Source organism: Prunus persica, chromosome G3 (assembly GCF_000346465.2).
Source record: "Prunus persica cultivar Lovell chromosome G3, Prunus_persica_NCBIv2, whole genome shotgun sequence".
Taxonomy (NCBI): Eukaryota; Viridiplantae; Streptophyta; class Magnoliopsida; order Rosales; family Rosaceae; genus Prunus; species Prunus persica.
The window spans coordinates 1,333,007-1,358,892 of NC_034011.1; the positions used below are offsets into that span (position 1 = coordinate 1,333,007).

The 25,886-nt window shown below is 33.6% G+C and overlaps 1 protein-coding gene across 4 annotated transcripts; it reads right to left on the minus strand.

Moving 5' to 3' along the window:
• On the minus strand, positions 136 to 15,785 carry LOC18784003 (calcium-transporting ATPase 9, plasma membrane-type). Of its 4 annotated transcripts, none has more exons than XM_020559435.1 (34): positions 15,563 to 15,785; positions 14,996 to 15,341; positions 14,478 to 14,594; positions 14,347 to 14,386; positions 13,640 to 13,755; positions 13,423 to 13,554; positions 13,233 to 13,322; positions 12,280 to 12,349; positions 12,122 to 12,192; positions 11,959 to 12,042; positions 11,799 to 11,876; positions 11,637 to 11,708; positions 10,912 to 10,995; positions 10,741 to 10,823; positions 10,547 to 10,655; positions 10,409 to 10,464; positions 10,256 to 10,298; positions 9,985 to 10,068; positions 9,690 to 9,827; positions 9,495 to 9,560; positions 9,307 to 9,405; positions 8,300 to 8,410; positions 7,094 to 7,261; positions 6,777 to 6,836; positions 5,647 to 5,811; positions 5,381 to 5,497; positions 3,824 to 3,922; positions 3,022 to 3,159; positions 2,635 to 2,735; positions 1,849 to 1,894; positions 1,607 to 1,741; positions 1,280 to 1,387; positions 1,105 to 1,196; positions 136 to 699 (listed from the first exon to the last, which is right to left on the minus strand). In XM_020559435.1, the coding sequence occupies exons 2-34, from the start codon at positions 15,212 to 15,214 to the stop codon at positions 594 to 596; spliced, it is 3,297 nt and encodes a 1,098-aa protein (XP_020415024.1). In that variant the 5' UTR covers positions 15,215 to 15,341; positions 15,563 to 15,785; the 3' UTR covers positions 136 to 593. The 4 variants fall into 4 exon arrangements, with proteins under 4 accessions (XP_020415024.1, XP_020415026.1, XP_020415025.1 ...); XM_020559437.1 differs by having other exon boundaries at positions 9,495 to 9,557; positions 15,563 to 15,773; XM_020559436.1 differs by lacking the exon at positions 15,563 to 15,785 and having other exon boundaries at positions 14,996 to 15,543.

Here is a 25,886-nt window from a genome sequence, read left to right on the forward strand (position 1 = left end):
ATACAAGGTAACCTAAATTAATCAATCATTTAAATGGAACTGCAACACATTGTGAAGGCAGAACGGAATAATTTTCAAATGAGTGTTTCTATTTTGTGTAAAATCAATTTTCAAAGAAAAAGATTTTCGAGTGAATGAAGCTCCAAAAAAGTTACTCCAGAGCTGCACATTTAACAGCTTTCTATTTACACTTGGCTATGCATTACATAGCAATTTACTAGTTGAATACAAATCCGTGACGAGTCCACTCTTACACAGAAAAGCTATAGAGAAAAAGAATAGTGGTAAGGTCATGCCATAATGTAAGTTATGCAACCATAACGCTGGAGAAAGAAACTAGAGGCTTTCAGGCCAAAAATGAGCACTTTCTTTCTCTTGTCGGCCGGAGAAAGGGGGGAGGGGGAAGGATTCAATTCGTCCTGGCCAAATGTCAATCCACAGAAATCAAAAGATTGAGTTTTGAGAACGAGAATCATTGATTTTTCTCATAATTTCTTGTAGGATTCAATTCATCCTTCTCTCAAGTTCCAAAAAATCTTCTGAAACTGATGGTTTGATAGCATGTATACAGAACACAACTACAGAGGTGAGCATTAGGAGTTACGAGAATTTCTGCATCGCTTAATTGGCCGACTGAAGTACTCGCCCAATGGTGTCTTCGAGACCGGAATTAGTTTTCCAATAACAGCAAGAGGCCAACTGTCAGAAAATAAAGGCAGTTAAGTACCATGTAAAGAAGATGGATGCATGGTATATGACCATCAACCTGAATGAACTATGAAGAACCTTAAGGGACACAAGACACTACTAAGGTCCTATTTACAGGTGATGCTAAGAGACAAAGGTTATCATGTTCATGCCATCATATGTGAACATGGAGACCAAGGTAATTTGGTAGTTCTTTAATATCTATGCCAATTAAAATAAAATCAAAATTAGAGAAATTTAAATTGCAAAACAAAAATGACTGGCAACTAATTTCATTTTTTTGTCAACTGTGGTTCTCAAGGTGGTACAATAATGAGGATAAGACTCCCATGGTCTTCATTAGCCAAACTTGAGCCAGTTTAGAAAAATATAAGCAATATCATCAAGTTTACGTACCTGACAATGGCAATACCCAAGCATATAAGCCATTGCTGCCATGATAGTCTCACTGTTTTTGTAAACTTTCCGAGGAACATAATGATCAGTATCTGCAAATACAGTTAAAGTGAGTAATTGTATGATAGTAAAACTAAGAACCCTAAACCAAAACATAAATGTACTGGCCTCTCACCTGAAGTACTAATGTAATTCCTATTATTCCCATAAAGAGGTAGTTCTTAGTCACTCCACTGAAGATATTTATTTCCTCAGGCTTTCGAGCATTGAACTCGTTAAAAATCTGTACAAAAAAAACACAAGATAGGCGTCAGAACAAATACTAATAAGAGGTTAGGCTAATTGCATGATATGGCATGTCAATATCATCTGTTTAACTTCCGTATCTTCAGATACAATAAATGAGATAACTAACAAGCAAAATTGAAACCTTAAAACCAACTTAGCTAAACAATTAGAACGTAATTCCTAATTCGCATTATTTTCAAGTTCCTATACTTACTTGGCAGAAGACAAATGCATTAAATATGATAGTATTCTTCACACTAGTGGCCTGCTTCTGGGTCTCATTTTGCAGACCAAGAATGCTAGTTCCCAGAAAGTTGAGGACAAGGAGGACAGCAACTTGATACATAGCCTGTGGTAAGTAAAAGTTAATGACAGAAACAGAGTTGTACAAGGTAACTTATGTTTCTACTGTGATCTCAGTAATTTTCCAACAATAGTCTCATGGATATTAGGTACCTGAATGAGTAAGTTCCTCCACATGATGTTCGTTATAAGAGGTTCCCTAAACAAGCAAACATCAGATCATTACTTCCTTCATCTAAAACTAGAGGTGGTCCATTAAGGGAATGTGATATACAAGAATACCTGGCCTTGCAAATGCACCCAAAATAATATACAATCTCTCAATTTTAAGATGAGCGCAACTCAAGATAAAATATCAGAAGGGCAAAATAAATGCAAATAAATCCTACTTTCCCTTATCAGAAACTCATAAAAAGTTGACTAAGAGTGGGAAGAAGATTATAGACCATCCCATGTGATTGAAATATGGATCCAAGAAAACTAAATCAACAATATAAGGAACAGCAGACTTTCAATGCATAAGTTGTTCCTCCTCTTAATAATTGTGGGAGGGCAGTCGAGGAGGGGCGGGAGAGGGACAACCCCCATAGTATTCTTATAGATCCCATGGGATTTTAATGAATATGACAAAAGTATCAAATGAAAAGGCCAAGCAAGATCAACTTATTTTCTTCTGATATGCCCAGAATCCAGACGCTAGCTGAAACTCATCATCATCTTCAAATGTTAAACACTTAAATATCCAAAAATTATTGAAATATTTTTTTCTGTTGAAAGGTGACTAGAAGATCAAGACTTTAATATTTTGTTATTCAGAAAACAACAATAGACAGCCACCATATTTATAACAGCAAACAGCCACAAGAATTTAACTTTAACAGTATCGAATTTAGATACGTTATGAATACACCATTGCTAGCTAGCCACAGAATTTCACACCTTCGGCCAACTGGTGTTCTATGCATAAGGTTGTCTGTAGGTGGCTCAGTAGCCAATGCAAGTGCTCCTAGAGTATCCATGATCAAGTTAACCCACAGAAGCTGTACAAAGAACATGAAACACATTATAACAAGGAGGGTCCTTAAGTGTCCGGGCCCATCGCTATTTAGAACCACAATGTAAGAAAAAACAAATGACAGAAAACAAATGAGCAGTGACATTCTACAATGCCGAGGATTCTTTTACTCATTTTGTTCTGGCTTCATATTCCAGATTGTGCAGAATATGCAGTGCAATGTTGATTCATGATGGAATAATAGATATCCATAACCAATATATATATATATATATATATATATATATCTGGAGAGAGAGGGAGGGATCAACCTGTACAGCATTTAATGGGACACGACCAGAGGATATCGCTGCCACAACATTAATTACAAGAGCTGCAACATTAACAGTAAGTTGGAATTGGATAAATTTCTGAATATTTGCATACACAGAACGTCCCCAGCGAACAACCTACATAAAAACATTGCGAACAAATAAAATCACAACCTGAATCCTATCATTAGATGAATAAAGCTATATCAGAATTATATCACTCCTTATTTAACTTGGGTATATGCACTGAAAGTCAACCCATTAATTTAACCACAAAACTATATAATTTTTTTTTACCAATGATCTGAAAACCAGGGCAAAAGAAAAGGACTAAAGATTAAAATATTTACTATATATAAAGATAGTAATTGTATGATATGTTAAAAGATATGTCAAAATATTTACCAATGCCAGGAGTCAGGAAAAAAAGATATGTGGTGTTCCTTAAAAATAGATGTTCACAAATCTGACACGTTAAACAACAATAGATACGATGATGGGAGAAAAGCAGAAAGAAAAAAACAACATAATATGCATATTCAATTCAAATATAAGGCAGTCCTGCAAGAGAGATGATGTGCCTCAAACCTTGAGCAAGAACTATCAAGATTCAAGACCATTCCTAACCACAAACATTTTCATTAAGATCCACCACATAGATGCTAGTCCTATGGTCCGAGGTTTAAAAGCTTCAATGTATTATCTATTTTAACTTAAAGAAGCTAAATGCAAAAAAAGCAACAAAGTTACTTGAATTTTAAATAAACAAGTGAAGCAATATTTTTATAAGTTGTTTACTCACCTTTACAACAGAAGCAAAGTTATCATCCAAAATAATGATATCAGAACTTTCTTTTGCAACTTCAGTTCCTTGAATGCCCATAGAAAGACCAATATCTGCCTAAAATACAAAATGATAAAAATCTGATCAACTATAACTAGGAAACGTTCCAACAGTGGAAGTTGAACAGATAATGTTTTAGAGCATAAAAGTCAGAATCAAAACCATGACCAACAAGAGGCAGGAAAGAAAGGTCATCCAGCTAAAAACCACCCTTCTGAACCACGAAGATGTTTTTCCTTTTAATGTGTTAATATTGATACCAATGACCATTCAGTTTCAAAAGATGCTATTTCCTATCATATATAGGAAGAGAATTCTTATGAACAAGTGTTGTTTCTTAAATAATCTGCATCAAAACAATTGTGTTGACAAACCTTTGTGGCAGCATGGACATGAATGTGCATAGCAGATAATGATTATAGGCTTGTATTCTGATATTCAGACCATATCCATTAATATAAAAAATGACTGGATACTTCTTCAATTTTCAAAAGTAAATGTAAGGGTTTGGATATATCTGTGAGATACTTAATACATATAGGAAGTATCTATGAAGTATCAATATTCAAGATCAAAATACAGATATTGCTCCTTTAAAGAAGCATAAATGCTTATTCCATTATTTTCTATAGGAAAGAAAACTTTATTAAAAGATAGAAAACCAATTACAAAAGGAGATGGACAAGTCCACCTGAACCAAACCAGAAATAAAACAAATTTTTTTAAACCAAGCCAAATTAGGTTAAGGCCTAACCACCCACAGCCAGAATGCAATCACACTTAATACAAAACTCCAGATCGGTCAAGATTGTTGTAACTTGTACTCCATTAGAGTGCTAAACAAACCAAGCAGCATGGACTAGATTACAAGCATATTTTCTCAATTGCTTATATATATATATATATATATATATATATATATATATAGGGTCCACTAAGTTACTTCAATCATCCAAACTGTCTACTTTTCAATTCTTCATTCAAAAATCACCCTTACAAAAACTTAAACAAGTTGAAAACCATTAATACATCTACTAGTGATGAATAAAATAGATGAACAAGGTATTTCAAGAAAACACTAAAATGACAACCATTTAATTGAGTGGTTAAATGTTTTCAAATTCAAGTGATTTTATCATAGATGATCTTTGAGGGAATCCCTAAAAAAAGAGACGGTTCGGATCATTGAAATACAATGCGGAGTGGGTCATACAAGGGTGTCCCTTGAATAAGGTTATTTAAGGGATCCCTTAATTGACGCTCCCTCTATATATGGATATAGATATAATTTTATGTATTACTTCTAGTCATCCAAATATATACCTAATTGTTCATCATAGGACCTGATGCATCTCAAACTTCACATCTCATTAACATCAAGAAAAATACATTTATCAGGATTCTTATATGTCAACGTAGAATCTTAGCACATCCATCTTGAGATATCTTTTTAAAGCTTAAAAGACATGAAAACGCCAACCACATGAAATAATTTAATCCACGAAAATGACAAACCTCATGAAGTGCGGGAGCATCATTAGTGCCATCTCCTGTTACTGCGACAACATCACCACCCTTACGTAATGCTTGCACAAGCAACAACTTGTCATTAGGGGAAGATCTGCCCATTACCTAAGAAACACCATACAAAAATGTATATTGGCTTTAGGTACAAACAGAGCAACTCACATTTCTATGAATAACTAATATATTAAGCTGAACAGACTGAATATCAAAAGCTAATACATATTATCAGCATTTTCACAATGTAGGAGCCATACTGTTATTATCTTGGCAACTTGTTCCCTTTCTTTTTCAGATAATGCACGGAATGTTTTTCCTTCAATGATATTAGGCTCAGTAGCATCTTCGAGTGAAAGTAGTATTCCACACTCTAATGCGATTGCTTTTGCTGTCTGAAGATTGTCTCCAGTGACCATCCGTACCTATAGGTTCACAGAAATGTGATTCTTATGGTCATTTTTCAGATGCGTAAATCATAACATATGATATTGCATCATGTAAATAACTATACATCTCCCATCACTGTACACTTAAGAACAACCAAATGGAATATCATAATCATGAAACAAAATCCTCGAACACCCCTCTGTCTACCATGAAGACCATATCAAAGGTGCATTTGTTGGGATTTTTAAGGCATTTTAGCATACATTTGTTTGTGCTTGGCAAATAGGTACTTCATAGATAAATGCAACCTAATTTGAATTATTAAAACTTGCAGACTAATGTTTGAACCATATTCTTTCTTAACAGATTAGCATCAAAACAAAGATCACTTGTGGCATAAAATGAAGGTAGAACAGTATGAAAAGAATGCTGAAAAGAATGCTGAATATGAGAATTCTGAAGGCTGCTCACACAAACCACATTATAAATCCTTTACTAACGAACTCAGTCCAGCTTTCCAAGAGTTTCTCAGTAACATACGGATTAGCATAAATATTAGCCACAGAAAACACGACTCGATGATTTAGTTCCTACAAGCTAGGAACTTATCAGAATAACATAATCCCTCTAATCCTAAAGTTAAAAAGTATTTATCATCCTTAGTACATGTATAATACTGATTATATTACTTAACATTCATGAGAAGCAAAAAAGCTCTTTAGCATGATTATTTCCACCAAAGAATATTCCTCAAAGATCCAACAACAGAACATCAGATATTATAGACAAATAGAGCAATCCTAGAGGATTTTATATTCGATCCTACAAGCTGAAATAAAGGGTACATCAATAAGCCACAACATAGGCATCTCGAAACTAATCTGTCTTTTATATCCACCATTATACTTTGCAGTAATGTAACATAAATCAAGATGTTAATGAGTCATGACCATACAGATACAATAATATTAAGATATTGTCTAGAAAATGTGAGGGTTACCTTAACACCAGCTTCTGTGCATAGTCTCACTGCATCTTTAACACCAGGACGACAAGGATCCTACTCATGGACATACATATTAGCTTATAATGAAGTTAATACAAGGCCCAAATTTAAGTTCTTTTTATTGCAAGCAAGACCCAAGAGTACTTTCTATGCCATAGACTATCAAAAATAATAATGCAAAGCTCACTCTAAATCAATTACTGCAACATGGGGGCATACTTTGTTTACGTGTGTGTTTGGATCATTCTCATGAAAAATGGAAAGGCAAAAACCATAATTTAGTATCATGAGAAACTTGTTCTTGGGTGCACCTTTATACCAATAATACCAAGCAAAACAAGGTTATCTTCTGGTAAAGCCCATTGACTTAAATGCTCTTCCTCAGTTGGAACTTTGTCCAATTCATATGATCTGTATGCAATGGCAACACATCGCAAACTGCTTGCTGCCATGTCATCAATAGCTGCCTTGAAAAATTCCTGCAAAAGGATATAACAAGACATCACACCCAAATTTCACTGGAAAATTTCAAGAGACAAAAGAATATTTCTCAACTTTCTAAGAGAAACCTATTTTCTATATTAAAGTTGACCATATCCACCGGTACTAAAGGTCCATTTGGCTTGAAGGAATATGAAAATATTTAAGAAAATCCACATGTAAAGTGATTATTTTTTTAATAAATAAAAATATTGAGGAATTTCAAATAACAGTTTTTCTTGAAATCCCTCTTTTCTTAAAAGTCAAATTTACATGTGGATTTTAAACATAAGATTTTAAAATTTCTCAAATTACAATTAAGCAATCTTCATTCAAATCTTTCCATCCAAATGGACCATTAGAGTTTTGTGCAATCAATTCCCACATAATAGTGAAGAGAATTTAAAATTTGAAAAATAAATAAGTATATATATATATATATATATATATATATATATATAAACATCAACAAGCAAAGCCTTTTAACCAACATAAATAGAGAATGACAAATCATCCTCTCCGGGGTCATTTTATATCTTAAATACTATAAAAGCTTACATGCAGTCTCCAACCCACATTGTCGATATTGAACACATTTATGATTATATAAATTATTCAATCCTCTTACGGTACTCAAATAGAACATGAACAAATTTTCAACCATATATCTCTGACGAATTTTACATCAAAGACAGTGGCCAAACTTCCTTTTAAAGGATTATCTAAGACTTTTGTGACTATATTTTCCATTGTGTAAAAGTGTTACCTACCAAAATTAAGTTGTTCAGCAGTTTTGAAGGCTTGTCATTACCATGTGTAAAAGCGTTAGCTATAGCGCTTATTCATACACATAAAATGCTTTAATAGATTCTTCATCCATAACGTCCGGGATATATTTACCTAAATGGCTGATAAATGCCACTTGTTTCCAAGATTTTTATTTTCTCATAGATATTTCTGAATATGTTTTTATTTTATTTTTAAAATAATTGATAACTGATAAGACTTTCTGAATATGTATGGCTCACGTTCCCAACCTTATCTTCGTTAATATTCTGCGAGCAACCGTTTGAGTCAAGATACTCCGTACACGAGGCTAAAACTATCTCTGCTGCCCCTTTCCAATGTATATGAACTTTAGAGTCAGTCTGTCAATAAAAAATAAAAGTAAAGAAATCACATTATCATAGGATTAGGCAAACAAGAGAGAAGCTGTGCACAAAAAGTTTAAGTAGTTTATTGCTTCCTTATGTGTTTGCATCTATGGATGTATTATTATGTATGCCTCACTATATAAGTATAATATAATTACATGCAAAACATGCATATAGTGATATTTTCTAGATGAAAAATACAGAAGGTGAAGGTGGTGTGAGATATCCACAATGCACTATAGTTGACAATCTATATTTTTCGGCCACATTCCACAGGATAAGTTGAATTGAACAAGAAGAGGGAAATGGAGCATTTATTACACAGGATGATATACAATCGATGGAGAAAAGATAAGAAATGGCAAAATTATGACAATAGCATGCAGCCGAAATTATCAGAACACTGGATAGAGATGCAACACCACCACATCAAATAATTGAATAGAAAGGTCAGAATAACATAAGTTGGCCTCAGAAACATATGAAGCACTATAACTACTCCTCTGGGAAATAAGATACTTTAATTCACAAGTATAAACATATAAATACAGAATATATCATGTATCTGCCTGTCGCTATGTCTGTACTTATATGCATGTGTAATGTAAGGGTCCAATGACCCCACTGGTTGACATAAGTGAACCCTACCATGTGATAAAGAGGTTGATGCCAACCCAGTTGAAAACAAGTAGATCCGGGTTGGCTGACCAGTTTTGATTGAGAAGCCACTATAGTGCATTTTTCCTTGGAACCACTCAATTAAGTTAGGAGAACATGACATAGTATGTTTGGTTCAAGCTTATCTATAATGTGATGCACATGCAACTCCCATTAGGTCTCAAACTTGTGATTGACAAATTGAAATTTTACACCTTAAATGAATCAATTACCTGTTTTAGTGCAACACCACCTCGCTTTTTCTCTGAGTTGAAAGGGAAAACATGAAGAACTGTAGACTCTGATCTGATAAAATCAAACTTCATCCCCAACTGTGATACAAATTTTGATAATTAAGAAAATCTTCAATTATTGGAGACAAAAGAGTACCAGAATACACTAAAGCACATTTAAATGGAACCTTGACTGCCCATGAAAGTATAGCCTTTTCTGTAGGAGACCCAGAAATCTCTACTTCACCACCCTGCTAAAAAAATTTATTTTATGTTTAATTATCAATATTTTCAATTGAGAATAACCACCAAAGTTCAACAGTTGACAAAAACAATGTCCTCCCTCCCTTGATGATTCTGTGACACCTGAAAAGAAATATTACCTTTGGCTCAAATACGTTGCCAGTGGTATTTTGTGCAATGCCCTCACTTAGCAGAGTGGAAACTTGTGGATGCAACTGTGAGGAATCGTCTGGCAGATTTATCTTCTTTTTCCCAACATATGCTTCAACCACAGTCATCTGTAGTATCATTTTTTTTTTTTTTCATTATTTCTATTTTACCAAGATATTTTTCATATCATAACCACTAAAAGATCCTCATGTTTCACATGCTGCCCAGTATCATGTGTTTAAAAATTGATGGAAACCATAATTCAGTTTTGAAAATAGAACATACCTGGTTCAAAGTCAATGTCCCAGTTTTATCACTACATATTGTTGTTGCTGAGCCCATAGTTTCACAGGCTGACAGTCTACGCACCTGAACATGTCTGATGTTAGATCATTTATAAATGCATTCCTTGTAGAAGCAAAAATATTAGAAAAATGAAAACATAATGATGGTAAACCAGTCAAAGACGAGGGGAAAACAAGAGAGGAAATATACTTTCTTTTATTAAGAAACAGAAAAACTGGAAGAAGAAAAAAAAAAGAACAAAGATACTTACCAATGCCTTATCTGCCATCATTTTCTTCATCGAGTATGCTAGCCTGTCACAGAATTGAAGTACAGAGGCAAAGGTGATAACATAAATGAGAACTATAACGGTATATTAAACTAAACTCCATAACCTGAAACAAAAGTGGTAGATACTACATACGTCAGGGTAACAGCCAAAGGTAGCCCTTCAGGAACTGCAACAACCACAATGGTGACCTGAATGGTTCTAAAATTTGTTATAAAAAAAAAAGACAACATATAACAATAAACCTAACGAGCATCAAGAAACTTCGCTTACGGCAATGGTAAACACTTTTACTGCTCCATCTATAGCTTTGCCAGTGCTAGTCTGGCCAGCTATAAATTGGACGGTTCCATCTGCATCTCTTGAATTTCCAGTGAAGTATCTAAAATTTCAAATAAGAGTGCAACTGATAAGATGATAAATAATTCATGTAATAGGATATACGTTATGAATGATCACAATGTTACCTGCCCCACAGGACAGCAAGCACCAAAACAGCTACTGAAAGCCCAACTATGCCAATAAAAGTTGCAACTCCATTCAAGCGCACCTATCACACATCACCAAAAGAAAACCTTGAGCTGTAAATAATGGATTTTCATCGTTGAAGCAACAATATTTGAGAAAAAAGCAAAAACCTGTAAAGGAGTTTCTTCGCCGTTATCCTCTGAGATACTTGCCATCAACAATCCCCATTCAGTGTTGATTCCAACACCAGTTACCTACAGATAAACATAAGGGTGAAGCAACATGGTGATACTGATAGAACACATCTTAGTTTAAAAGAAATTTGGAACATGATTGTGCCAATTATAGCATTGTAGGACAAATTCCATAAATATGAGTTACTCCGGCATCAAAATAAATAAAATCAACACGCAGAAGTTAGCAGACTCTTAGTAATGTGTTCGTGACACACAATTCAAAAAAATTGATAGTACATAGCAAGAAAAGGGACAGATTCTGTGAAATTGGAATATAAATACATATAGCAACCATGCATCAACATCATACTTGTTAATATTCAATGAATAAGAAATTGGTAGTGTAACAAGATTTTCCTATCGTTGGAGTAAGACATGATACTAAATATTGTCTAAAATCAAAAACCCGTATTCTTAATTTTTCTGAGATCAACAGTAGGAACTGATATTCACCAAAGAAAAAAAGAAATACATAATGAATGAGGGTAAGGAATAAAACAAAAGTTCACAACTGATCACTATCTCCCCAAGCAAAAAAAAAAAAAAAAAAAAAAAAGAGGAAAAACTAAAAGGAAGTAAAACAATAAACATTAAGTGTGTGATTCTTTCAGTCATGTTATGAAAAGTGCAGCACAATAAATTAATTGAAAGTCCTTTACCAGCATAGTACCCACTCCATCAGCCACTTTGCAACCTGACATTAAGAAAGGTGTCTTCTGATCCTTGTGAACCTAAAAGAGATGGCGCTTAGGAATTATATGGATAACAGTCATAATTAATTACTACAGGGAACCACTACAGGGAACCGTTTAACCACTCACAATCTTGCTTTCACCAGTCATGCTAGATTCATCAATGGCAAGAGAATGACCAGTTATTAAGATTCCATCAGCAGGGACCTAAGTACAAACAAAATAAAATTGGTTACATGATATACAAATCATTTCCAGTAGAGCAAACTAAAACAGTCAATACACTTACCTGATCGCCTATTCTGAGAGGTATAACATCACCAACCACAATATCAAATATCGAAATCTTTACTATTCTACCACCTCTCATGACCTGCAGAAAATTTCAATATATAGTTAATTTAGCATCCAAAGAGTGAGTTTTAATACTACAATGATGTAAGAGTGCACACCTCCAGTTGTATATTTTCCTTTTCCGCATTTAAATTTTGAAACTGAAGAGATTGCCGATAATCACTAATAGCTGGCAAAACAAAAAAAATTAATGAACAGGAGAAAAGTACCTAACTGAAACAAAATGAAAACACAGGTACAAAATCAATTCCAATACCTGTAACAACTATAACAAGGAAAACAGCAAAGAAAATGCTTGATCCATCATACCATCCTTCAGCAAGACCCTATGAGGATTATCAGAAGTAAAAAAGTGGGGAACGGTAAACACTACTAGAGAAACCTTAGAAAAAAGAAAGAAAGAATGGAAAAACAAACCATGATGAGATAATTAGACGAACCAGTTATAGGTTAAATGAGAGACTAGAGGATGCAAAATTGAGTAGATTTCAACTATTCCAAATAAAAATTAATGATATAAAATGAAGGGAGTAGGATCAGATGGTTTTTCTTTGCAAAAATATCAAAGAGGTTAAGATATATTCTTTGAGTGGATATTTGGGTGTTTCGTATGGTTAGGTGTTGGAGAGTGTATTAAATTTATAAATTATAATTGTACAAAATGAGGACATGTATAAAATATTTACTATAAACAAGATAAAAATTTGCACTATTTTGGATGGGCAGGTGTTCTGAGTGTTTTAAGAATTTTTTAATCGGAAAATCAAAATATTGAGAATTCCAAAATACCTTCTGTTTTCCATTTCCAATCCAATGTTTTCTGGAACTTCTATAATTCTGAAGTTTGGATTTGGATTTAATTGTATTATGTCAAAATCAGAAACTTTTGGATCAGTTTCAGTCAATTTAGAATCCAACTTGCACCCATAGTTCCTAATATTGCTTATTGCTTAGCTCCTAAGCTAGTTTAATTTTTCAGAATTTATGTGCAATGTTTTATCATTGTTGTCTTATCATAAAGAGCTTAATCATATCTAGAGAGACAATTATAGTCCATGAGAAATAAGTTTAAAATCATGTTATCCTGAGACCTAATTTCTCACAGAGAAAAAAGTGTTTTCCTTGAAGAAAACAAAGCCAATCTAGGTTAACAATGCATAACCAACTGATGGGACAAAATGACGAGTTAATTTGAAAGGCCAAGAATACCTCAGTTTTTATTCCAAGAACCAATGACACCACTGCAGCTATGATCAAGATTATTAGAGTTAAGTCTTGCCAAGCTTCCCAAAGAAACCCCTGCAGGACAGAATGAAAATGAATTGCAGTTATTGCAACAACTTCATAACTTAAAACAGTAAATAACAAAAAAGTAACACCTTGTACTAAGATAATATACCAAGAAACTCCGCCCTTTTTTCCGAGGATATGTATTGGATCCAAAAACATTCTTTCTTCTTTCTACATCCATCTCGTCCTCATCAACTCCCTTCTCCAAGTTTGTTTTTAGCAATGCTGATATGCCTTTAGCCTGATGAAATGACGATTACATTATGTAAGCAGAGCACAAAGAACAATAAAAAAACAAGGAGAAAATACATTTGCAGTTGGCTGACCCCTCCATATTGCTGTAGAGCGTTAAAATTGTTCTCCCTGGTCAATGAAACAAGTTGTTCTAGTGCAATTCCATAATCACCACTTGAAGTTGGGGGTGCAACTGTTGTGCCTAACCCTGTATCATCCAGAAAAAATAAATAAATCAAGTTCATAAGCCTAACAATATTAGACACATGATATGGACCCAACGTATACTGAGCCTGCGAAAACACAACATGCAATAATGCTTCCTATTGAGTGTAGCATGGGCCTAGCATGCGCACGGAAATTACAGAAACAAGGTAAGATAAGAAATCAACATGATTCAAACTATGGACCAGTAACAGCCCAACTTTGAATACCATGTCAAGTGACCATAAAATGAAAAAGCTTAGGCTTCAATGAAACAAGCCCAACAATATATATTACATGTAAAATCTAACACAAATTAACATTGACACTGTAAAACCATTTCAACCTAGACAACAAGTAGCACTGATGCCGCAATGAAAGATGAAAATATTGGTGTCGGGTGAAAATATCAACGGTGCGAGTCCACTGTCTGAAAATTGTAATATTGGTAGAAATTATGGACAAGGCGAAAACTTACTTACAGCCTAAAGACATGAAAACTAAAATAAATGCTAAACAAATAAAAAACGAAGATGTGTAAGCTTCATAAAATAGTATAGTAATTATAAATAATTGACAGGTAGGGTGAACATACCGTGCTCCCTTTCTCCAGCCAATCTGAATAGCAGTGCTGCCTAATATGACAAGTAATCATCAGTTGAACTGATCAAAAACAGTACCAATCACCAGAGTGAAAATTTCATCATTGTTAAAAAAAAACATTACTCTTATGACTTGTGCATGGGATCTAATCATCCTCCTCCTATTTTCTTTTTCTTCCTCTTTCTTTAAGTCCATGGTGTACCGGAATCGTCGGGAAGCATTTAGCACGAGTGCCGCTTGCTGCCAAGAAAATGATTAGGAAATGTAATAAACAATAGTAATATCCCATTTCCAAACCTCGTCATTCCTCATTAAATTCATAGCATTTGACAGTAATTTCCAGAATTGAAAAAGAAAAACAGAACAAATTTGATTTGATTTGAATCCCAATCCAAATTCCAATACCAAACCAACAATGCCGATTCATTTCCTCTTTGAAATCAGCCAAACACAATGCTAGCTATTGTTATAGCTACAAATTCTACGGCATTGCCAAGAATTAATTAATGTGAAAGAATTTGAATCCCAAAAAAAAGAATTCAAAAACAAAAACAAAGGACATTGCGCATTGGCATAGGCATAGCCATTGCAGGCATTGTAATGTGTTTGAATTGGAATGTCGTATTTGATAACAAACGTACCCTCCATCTCTTGAGCGTCTCGGGAGGCGCGTTCTTGGTGTTGGCAATGTCGAAGGGATCGGTGGTGGACGGCACGTCGTTTGCTGCGGCGGCGTCGTCGTCGAACTCAGTCTCGAGGCCGACGCGTGCCCCTGCCTCCATGTCTGGGTGGTTCCTCCCTGACAACGAGGCCGGCAACAAGCCGTTCGTAGAAGACGACGAACCACGGGACGCGGCCATGGCTCTCAATCTCAGTCGTCGTTTGGCAACAAAAGATCAATTGGCTCTCCTCCTACGCTTTCTTCCCTAAGCTCGGCCCCAGATGCGCTGCTACTGCCTGCAAACACTTATGTTGGGGCCCACCCGCCTCCCAAAAACACCAGCCAAAAAGAAGAAAAAAAAATCCCCAATCAACAACCTTGGCAAAACTAAGCCGTACAACAAAAGAATTAATGTCCTTTTTTTTCATTAATTTGTTTATGGCTATTTTCATGGTTTTTTTTAGTAAAAATTTGGTATTTTCCGGCGAACAGCTGTACAAATTTTACCGGTTTTTCAGGAGGATAATTCGGGGGCGAGAGAGCTTACCTGTAAACGACTTGCACGTCCCATTGCAGCTTCGTGGATAAGGGGAGCCGGAGGATGAAGAGAGATTTGGCATTTTTCTTCTTGTTCATTTATTTATTTATTTTTATGTTATTTGTTTTGGTTCCGTTTGGAAAGCGAAAATGGAGGGAAGCTTCGACGAAATTTCTCTCATGCATGTGCATGGCATGAGAGATACTCCCTTGTTTTCGGGCGGGTCAAGGTGGTTTTGGTGCGAAAAATAAAAGGCTTAATTACACCAATGCCCCTGAAAATTCAATCGAATTTTTCTCCGCCCTTTCAAACTTAAAATGACTCATGTCCATCTCTTGATCGAGATTTGATGGCCCATTTTATACCTGCTATTAACTCCATAAAAAAATATGTTAAATCTAATGACATGACAAAGGTGTTTTTGTAATTTCATACACATGAATCGTTACAACAATTGAATTAGTGATATGGCAAGCAAATAGAGCCCACCTCTACATAGATAAAAAATAATTAAATATTCTAATAACCAAAAAAATAAAATAAAACAAACAAATTTATAACTAAATTGACCATAGAAGAAAAATAACAACAACAAAAAATTACATATTCCATCCAAAAAATAACGGCGAACCCAACTGCCACCTCCGTCTTAATCTCTCTCTCTCTCGCATCTGGACATGGTGGGGTTGGATCTGGTATTGTTGGCCATGAATATGGTGGCGTAGCCTTGGACTTTGGGGGTTGGACAGTAGCGGAGCCAGGATTGTATGTGTGGAGGGGCCGAACCGTAATACAAGTATAGAAAAAAAAAATTTCAATCTTACATCAATAATATATATATAAGAAAAAATGGACATTTTTTAGAATTTTGTACTTAATTTCATGTATTAAAACGGAAAAGTCTACTGATAAAATCTCATTTCCCTTTAAACTATTTATTTTCTATTCCCCTTTTTTTTTGTCAAACTATTTTCTATTCCCTTGGCTCATCGATTTGGTTATTAGAGGATTACTACTTCCTTTTTTTATGTCAGTTGTGTAATGGCCCTACAAACAATTTACATATAATTATAAATGAAGTTATTTATGGATTGCAAATTGGGGGGCCATTAGAATGGTTATATGGTTCGCATTGTTAAATATATGAACTAAAACTCAAGCTTTACTGCGTTGAGAACAAATTGTGGAGGGGCCAGGGCTACCTCAGGCCCTAGAGTACCTCCGCCCCTGGGGTTGGATATGGTATTACGACTAGGTTGTATGCTCGACGGATCTAGAGTTTATTTCTCAACGGATCTGGAGTTTGTGGCTTGCCGGATTTGTGTCGGATCTATGTCGTAGTGATGGGTTGTGTCTCTCATTTTGATATGCTGGGTTCGTTGAAGTTTTATTATATGGAAGTTGGAGTTTTATTGTTGGGATTGTTTATTTTATTTTTTTATATGCCAATTTGCTGGAGTTTTATTAATATGAAAGTTTTGGGTAGGGGTGGGCACGGTTTGATTTGGACCGATTTTTGTTTCCAATTAGAACTGATTCGGTACTATTCATCTGGTTTGGTTCGGTTTGGTTTTAATTAAAAAAATTCAAAAACTATATGGTTTGGGTTGAATTGATTCCGGTCCAATTTTGGTCTAGTTCGGTTTTAACCGGATTATTGAAATTATTAAAATTTAATTATTTTTAATACAATTTTCAACTGAAATTTTATTTTTTTCACTTGAAAATTAATAAATTATTCAATTTCATATAAAAATAAATATTAAAGTTAGAAGAGAGAAATGTTTTGAAATTGAACTTGAATGAATATTAGTTATGAGATTAAAAAGATAGCAATGAATATAAATAAATATTAAAATTATATATTTTTTAATTTAACCGGTTCGATTATGCCTTGATTCGGTTTTTGAAGACATAGAACAGGAACCAAAATCGGTCCAAACCGATCCGATTCGATTTTTAACCAGTTGTTGACTTTTTGGTCAACTCGATTTTTTTTCGATTTTTTTCAGTGCGGTTCGGCTCGGCTTTCTGGTTTGCCGACTCGAATGCCCACCCTTAGTTTTGGGTGTAAGGAGATTTTTTTTTTTGGACAAATGGGTGTAAGGAGATGGATTAATGGTGTGCCTGGGTTTTCTTGTCCACCTTTTTTTAATTTTCAGTTATTAGAATATTTAATTATTTTTATCTATGTTGAGGTGGATTTCACTTGTCATGTCACCAACTTAATTGTTGTAATGATACATATAAATTACAAAAACATCATTGTCATGTCATTAGATTTAATAGATTTTTGAATAAGAGTTAACGGCATGGGCAAAATGGGTCACCGAATTTCGGTTAATGGATGAAAATGGATCATTTTAAATTTGAAGGGTCAAAGTGAAATTTGACAGTAGTTTTAAAGGGATTGATATAATTAAATCAAAATAAAATAACAACCCAAAAAAAAAAAAAAAGTGTTATAATCATAAGACTACAACATCCTTTCCTTTCCATCAAAATATAAATGTGCAACACATTGATTGGCAATTGCCAATTACCAATATTTCATTCTTCTAGTGCTGATTTCAGGAATTTTCTTTCGTTGGGGCATAAAAACATTACTATAAAGTCCTAAAGTTAAGATCATTTGAATCTTCAATATTTTTTATAAAGAAAACATAATTTTATAAATATACATATATGCACAAATTAGTAACACAAACTCTATATATTTTATGTAATCTCTCAATTGCACGGCACAATAAGAAGAATAACATAAGCATAGGAGAAGAGTACGTGCCTCCTTGTCCTACCTTATGTCCCATTTCATTTGCGGAAAGGATTTGATGTGAAATAATTTCGTATTATGTCATTTCCCAAGCAAGGGATGGGCCATTTTCCATGTTTGGTAATGCTAGAAAATTAACCATGAAATACCACTTTATTTCCTTTATCATGTTTGGGTTGTGTAGAAATGGAAAACAAAGTTTGTTTTTTCATTTACATTCACATTAGAAATATGAAATTAAAAATAAAAATAAAAATAATGCATTACCTATATTGTAATTCTAAATTGTTAATGGACAAAATAATCATGAAAAATGTACATTTATTGCTGACCTTAGTTTCAGATGGAAATGGAAAATGAAACCCAAGGAGGGTTTCATTTCCTCCTATTTTTCAACGTGTCAAACAACCATTTTCCATATCTGAATACCAAAATATCAAACCCTATTTCCCATGAACCAAACGCACCATCAATTAATCTTCTTTGAAGCATTTTATCAAACAAACTGCTCCTATTCAATACAAAATTCATGAAAGCTTGACACCTTCATAGGTAAAGATCAACACTGGACTCGCCAATACATTCATCCCACAGAATTTTTATACAGTGTTCTGACTCTGAGTAACAAAAGAGATATTGGATTTTAAAAAAAGCTTCATACAAAAGCACTTCTAAATATATGCCTTACAATTTTCTTCTTGTATTTTTTAACTCGGGGGAAATGGGATAACAGTACCGATCATTGCTGCACCTGCACATGAACAATCGAGAGGTAAGTTGAAAGTTCATGGCATGCATGCATGCGATGCACATGCCATTGTCACTATTCTTGTTGTATTTTTAAAAGTACAAATGATGACGTAAATTATAATTATAATCTTCTTCAATATTGCACCTTCGTGATTAATTTTATATTTATCACAGTTTCCAATGAAAGCTCAGGAGACAAATATTACAAGCGGTATAAGATATAGTTTTTAATTGAGAATGATTCCCTAAACTTTTAAGCCTAGCTTTAGTGGGAATTTTTATGAAGATTGCTTTTATATGTATATTAATTAAGTGGGTAATTTTGTACTGTATATGCAAATATAAATCACTATAATATATTTAAATCAATTTATAATTTACAATAAGAAAAGTGCATATATAGACATTTTTTTTATAAAACCAATGTGGTAGCCAGGTGTTTGAGTAATTGAGTTAAATAATGGGTTGGATTTGGCCCCAGTACAATATTATAGGTTTTTAGTGAAAATTCCATTTTTACATCTATATATAGCAAAAAGTAGAACATGGTAAAATATATAAAACACCAGAAAATGTTATTGGTTAATGTAAACATTAAAAATTAAAATTATTAATTAAATAAAGATAATATAATAAGTTTATACTTTTATATTTTTTAATATTTAAAAAAATTAATTTAAAAACAAATAATGAGTCCTATTTTTATAGAACACAACTACCCATTACCTTTTAATTCAAAAACAAAACAAAAAAATTTGGCATACGCGTGAGCGTGTGCCAAAGGGATGGTAATATATTATACAAATACCCATATAGAGCTTATTTGAAGAGAAAAACTCAAAACTACCCACTTGTTATTTTTTAATTAGTTCTTAGTGTGTTAAAATTTTCTAAGAACTTTTCACCAAATTTTTTTTAAAAAAAAAACTAATTATAAAATTACAAGTAACTAATTTGAGATTTTTCTCTCTAAATAAACTCTATATAAATACTTGTATACTATATCATGTTAAAATTGGCCTATTCATGGAAAGTCCAACACAATATCTTTCTTTTTTGGGGAGTGCTAGCAACTTTCTCTCTAACATTCTCCTTTGGACCTTCTCTCTTCTTCTCATGACAAGTGTCACTTTCCTTACACTTAAAACAATGTCATTAATGCACTACACAAACTAATTTTTGTTTTTCAAGTTTACCCTTATTAAATATATTAATTTGTTTTAATAACAAGCTAATTTTTTTACAACTTTCTTATCACCTTGTTAAAAAATTAAATAAGAAAATAAAAACTGAAGTTTTTTATTTATTTATTTATTTTCCCAAAGAGAACGTGTGTTTTGTTAAAAATAAAATAAACATGATAACAATGTCATGTAACAAAATTTTTTTTAAAAATAAATTCTAAAAAATGACGTTTTTCTTATTTAATTTTTAATAATGTGCTAAAGAAGTTGTAACAAAATTTGAATAAATGAAAGGAAATATAAAAGCTAATACATTTTTAAAGGGTAAACTTAAAAAACAAAAACTAATTTGTGTGATGCATTAATGACATTGTCTTAAGTATAAGAAAAATAACATTTATCATAAGTAGAAGGAAGAATGTCCAAAAGAAAAGATTAGACAACAGGTTGCTAGCATTTCTCTTCTTTTTCTGATGTGAGTGAGTGAGACAAAAGACACTCGAAACTTTTTGCTGTCCACTAAAAATAAACTTTTTGCTAACAAAAAGTATCTTTTTACGGAGTGGGAGGCAATGGCTTTTTGGTGGGCTGAGTGTGTTCTTGACTGGATTTTTTTTCTTTCACGTTAAACGATGTGAGATTGGACTTGGCACACACTTCAATATATACATGTATAAATTAAAGGGTCAACTAAACTTTGCACCCCTATTATGTTATCAATTAATTGATAAAGAAATAACTTTAAAGTTAATTACAAGTTGTTATACTATCGGTCCCGTACATATCCGTCAAACTATCAACTTAGTAGCGGTGTGCCGCTTAATGGGTTCATTTTTAGCATATCGATTCACTCAGTGTAGAGGAATTTAAATATGCTTTTATTCATTTCATCATCCATATTACCACAAATTATTTGTCAACGAGATCTAATCTATAAGAAAATGGCATTTATTTACATATCAGTAGTTTCATATTCAAATTTTCATAACATTTTGATAATATATGTGTGAGATAAACTCATCTTTTTACTATAATTTAGACTATCACTTGTATTAAAAATAATAATAATTTAATACACCGAATATTTACATGTCAAAGTCATGTAGAAGATTGTACACACACTAATTTTTCAATGCGAGAGCGACATCCCACTAAGTCCATATTGGCTATATATGTAGACTATAGTTAGTGAGATACACGTACATATAAGCTCAGCTATGACGATATGGATCTGCAATAACCAAATTATTTAGATATTTTTATCAGTCCCGATCTTGGATTACAGAGGTTCAAAAGATTTATGGTCACTTACCGTTGGATGTAAATTCAACGGTTCACTCACTCTTGCACTCATTTTAAGAAACTTTTTTGAACCGTTGGATGTTACTTTTTGAGAAACTTTTTTGAACCGTTAAATTAACATCAAACAGTGGGTGACTATAATTTCTTAAATTCTTGTGGTCCAAGATATCGGAGCTGATACTTTAATATATAAAAGGATAATGCTTACCTCATTGCCCATAAGGAGGAACTCCTTCTTACCTACTAATATGGCTCAACCATAAATTAACACTTGCTCTTTTTTTAGAGTATTGTATTTTCACCCCCTGTCTTATTTCTCCACTCATTTTATTTTGAAAATTTAAAAAACAAAATTACCTGTTTGTAAAATGAATTCTGACATCCTATCTTATTTCCCATAACCCACCTATTCTGCCCTCATTCCTGTCAAACACCACCCCACGAACCAAACTCGAAGCTCAGTTTGCAGTCCCTTTAGTACCATTGACCCGCAAAGAAGTTGTCGCAATTGATATTAGGGTTGATAGAATGGAAGAAATGAAAACTCAAATTGAACTTTTCAATGACAAAAGTACCACCCTCCTCTGCACCATAAACTGAATCGCATGCTGGGCTAGTTTGTTTCTTTCCAAATCTAACTGCAACATTAACACATACAAATGAACTACGAATCTGTTTTAATATTTTTGTGAAACTAAAAATAAATAATTTTAAAGGAAATAAAAAATTGAGTCAGGAATAATTCTTAGTGCCAAGTTGTCTACTCTCAGCCATGGAAGCCAATATATATATATATATATATATATATATAGTCTCCTTTTATTGAGGGATTCTTCAAATAATTTTATATGAGGGACGTCCTTTAAGGTACCCTATAATTTTTTTCAATGATCCAAACTATTTATTCTTTAGGTCTTCATTCATAAATTATCTTTACAAAAAATTAGACAAATTAGAAATCATTTCGATATCCAATTGTGTCTTATAAAATCAATGAACATGGTGCTTCAAGAAAGTACTAAAATTTCAATAACTCAATTGAATAGTCAAATAATATCGGATTCAAGTGATTTTTTGTAGAGATGATATTTGAATGTGTATCTACAAAATAGACGGTTTTGATTAGTAAAATACAATATGTAGTGGGCCCTACAAGAGATGTCTCTCAAATAATTATTTGAGGGATCTCTCAATGGAAGAATATATATATGTAATTATTCTATGTTTTTAGTAAGAATTCTGTTTAGTGTCTGGGTAATGAGATTTGACGATAGTGCACAACCATATTTTTAGGTGGAGATGGTATGTCTAGTTACAAGCTGGCCTGTCCAACTTCACATGTTTTTTGGGAATTTTTCTGGAATTGTGTTTGAAGAAAAGAATTGGAAGAAGAATAGGAAGAGGTTGATGTGTTTGTTTGGGTTATTTTTTTAAATTTTTTGCTTGATTTCTATGTTTTACTTGATTTAATAATTAAATGATATTTTAGGAATAATGATGGGTGGGAAGATAAGTTGTATTTTTTCAAATTTACATGGTGGGTGAGAAGATAAGGTGGGTGGAGAAGGAAAAAAAAGAGGCAATTCTCATGACTTTTTCTCCATCTGTCATATCTCAACAATAATTGAGTCGGCCGATGCATATGCATGAACCGCTCTAATTAAATTTGCGGCAGCTGCATGCATCATGCTTGTGATTTGAAAGAGAGAGAGAGAGAGCACAGTAAACACCTACAGAGCCATTAGCATGGGTCTCACACTTGACACAGCATTATTATTGCTTCAATGGAGGGGGGCGCCGGATTTAGACAATACAAGTGGCTTTCGGTGTAAAGGTACGGCATGCCTAAGAAAATGAGGTTATAGGACAATGCGTGCAGTACTCTTTCGGCGGTGCTTTTCATGTTGTGGATCATGATGGGGCCATAGCTAGCCGTGTGCCTCTTACACATGCAATAAATTTTTTAGTATTTACAGCAACTGAAATATGTAGTAAAATTAGCTACAGATCTGCAGAAAGCCACCGTCCAAAGGTGTGTTTGCTTTAAGGAGAGACGGCTAGCTGCCCTATTGTACATGGGCCTGAGTCTGACCATGATCTGAGCTTAGCGAGCTAGGCCACTATGGTTAGAGAAGTTAAACTAGTTGGACATGTTCTTCATCAGTTTCAGAAACTCCAACAATATTTGAAAAGCTGAGTTTTTTTGGTTCATAGCAAATTAAGGCCCGGTTTGGTTTCGAAATTAAAAACAGTAAACTAAAAAATTATGATTCTTTTCAAACACGTGAGTTTTTATATAGTAATTTTAAGATCTAAAAATTTATTTGGTATTGAACTCCAAATTATTTTTAAGATCCATAAAAAATTAAAATTAAAATCAGAAAAACAGAAACCCTAATCCCCAATTTGAGATTAATAAAAGAAAAGGAAAAATATGTGAGACATAAATCCTATCAATTTTGGTCGTGTGCAACAACTCCAACTCACCAACGCCGCTTGAACTTGCTTTGGTGATTTTGGTGGTTATTGGTTCACAAAGACAAACCCGATTGGGTGCCATACGAGAGAAAAAGAGATATATATATATATATATAAACTGTAAAACTTCATCTTTTTTGTTTTTAATGCTAGGGGTGTTTTTGAATTTTTATGGGTTTGAGTTTTTAAAAATGAGCCTACCAAACAAGGTTTTTGGATTTTGTACTTAAAATATGTTTTTGAGTTTATAAAATTGAATTCAAGTGGGATATCAAACGGCCCTAAACTTCTTGGCATGCAAAGAAACATGTTTGGGTTTGCGTCCTTATTTTGAATTAATGCAATTTCTGTGAAAAAACTAGGGTTCCACTGATGTTCCAAGCATTGCCATGCACGCCCTGCTGCATGGCCCGTTTGTAGTGAACTAGTGTTTAACTTTCCGCTAAACCAGCGTGGAATGTTTACAGCAAAGAAGATTGTGACACATTTGGAAAGACTTTTAGGTATAAAAAGTCGAAATCAAAAGAAAAATGTCCTCTTTTAGCTTTATTATAAATGATTCTGTAGCGCCCAGCAAAATCTTAACACACTGAATGTGATTCAGAGTTGAGATTGCAAAGGCAAATTCTGCATGGAGAAAAGGACCAAAGGTGGGGCAATGTTAGTCTTCGTCCCCTTCCGACGAGTCCACCAAACAAAGTCTTGGTCTTCTGCACTGCTTGTATACTATTAGTCATTGTCAAGGCATAGTTACAGGCCACAACCCTAAGTCAACTAATAAATCACCCAATTTTTTACTTTTTATTTTAAACAAATTGGAAATATGTGGAGTGCTTGCTTGGTCATGACTTCTGGTCACCACACGATTGGATTGTGCGAACCATTAGATAGGAACTAAAGAATATTATATATCTAAATTCCATTCATATGCCACCCACCACTTACAAATATTTGGTAATTAACAACCTAACTTGCTGAGATGGGTTAGGATAGTTGGTAAGGAGAGTGAACCCATTACCTTCGCAGACAGATTAGCTAACTGGAGCTATAACGTGAACATGTGTTATTTTGATTTTGCTCCAAGTTGGATAGGTTTATTAGTTATTGATGACTTTATTAGAGCGTCTCGTTTAAGTCTTGTTTGTGTTGATTTTATGTAGCTGTGTTGTTTTTTCTCCAAATTCACAAAAAAATAAAATAAATAATAATAATAATAATGTTAGTAGTTAGTTAGGTTCTAAATTTGAATTTCCCTCTATTTATCTCGATCTTATTCATTGTTGTTTATTATTATTTATTTGAAGATTAATTTGGAACAATGATGCCTTTTGTTTCAATCTTTTCGATTTTGCATCAATCCTTTCATCTCCCACCCTGTGAATTCAATGACCTGAAACCCTTTTCTAATAGGTATTCACTCAATTCATAGTGGATCCCAGAAAGTCCCTCAAATAAATTAGTTTTGCTTTTTCATTGTCGAATTTACATATGAAGTGCATGCATGACTAAAAAGAAATATCAAGACAATTTGAACTTCTCTTTTGACAAATGCAATACAAAAGTTTCTCCATCCGTCTAACTTTCCAACACAAATGCAAAACATATTCTCTTTTTCTTTTGGACCATTCTACAATCACTAGAATATATACAACACGAGGTAGACCGCAGATGCATTTTCTCAAAAGTGTTTGGAATCTTAAATTTTTTGATGAATACACAGGGAATGTATAAACCATTTGGTAAATTGAAAATGAAATCCACCACAGAGATACTATGGTGAGGGGTACACTGAAATCATGCTGGCCAAGTATTAAGAATCTCTAGCTTGAGGTACCGTAAAGAGGGC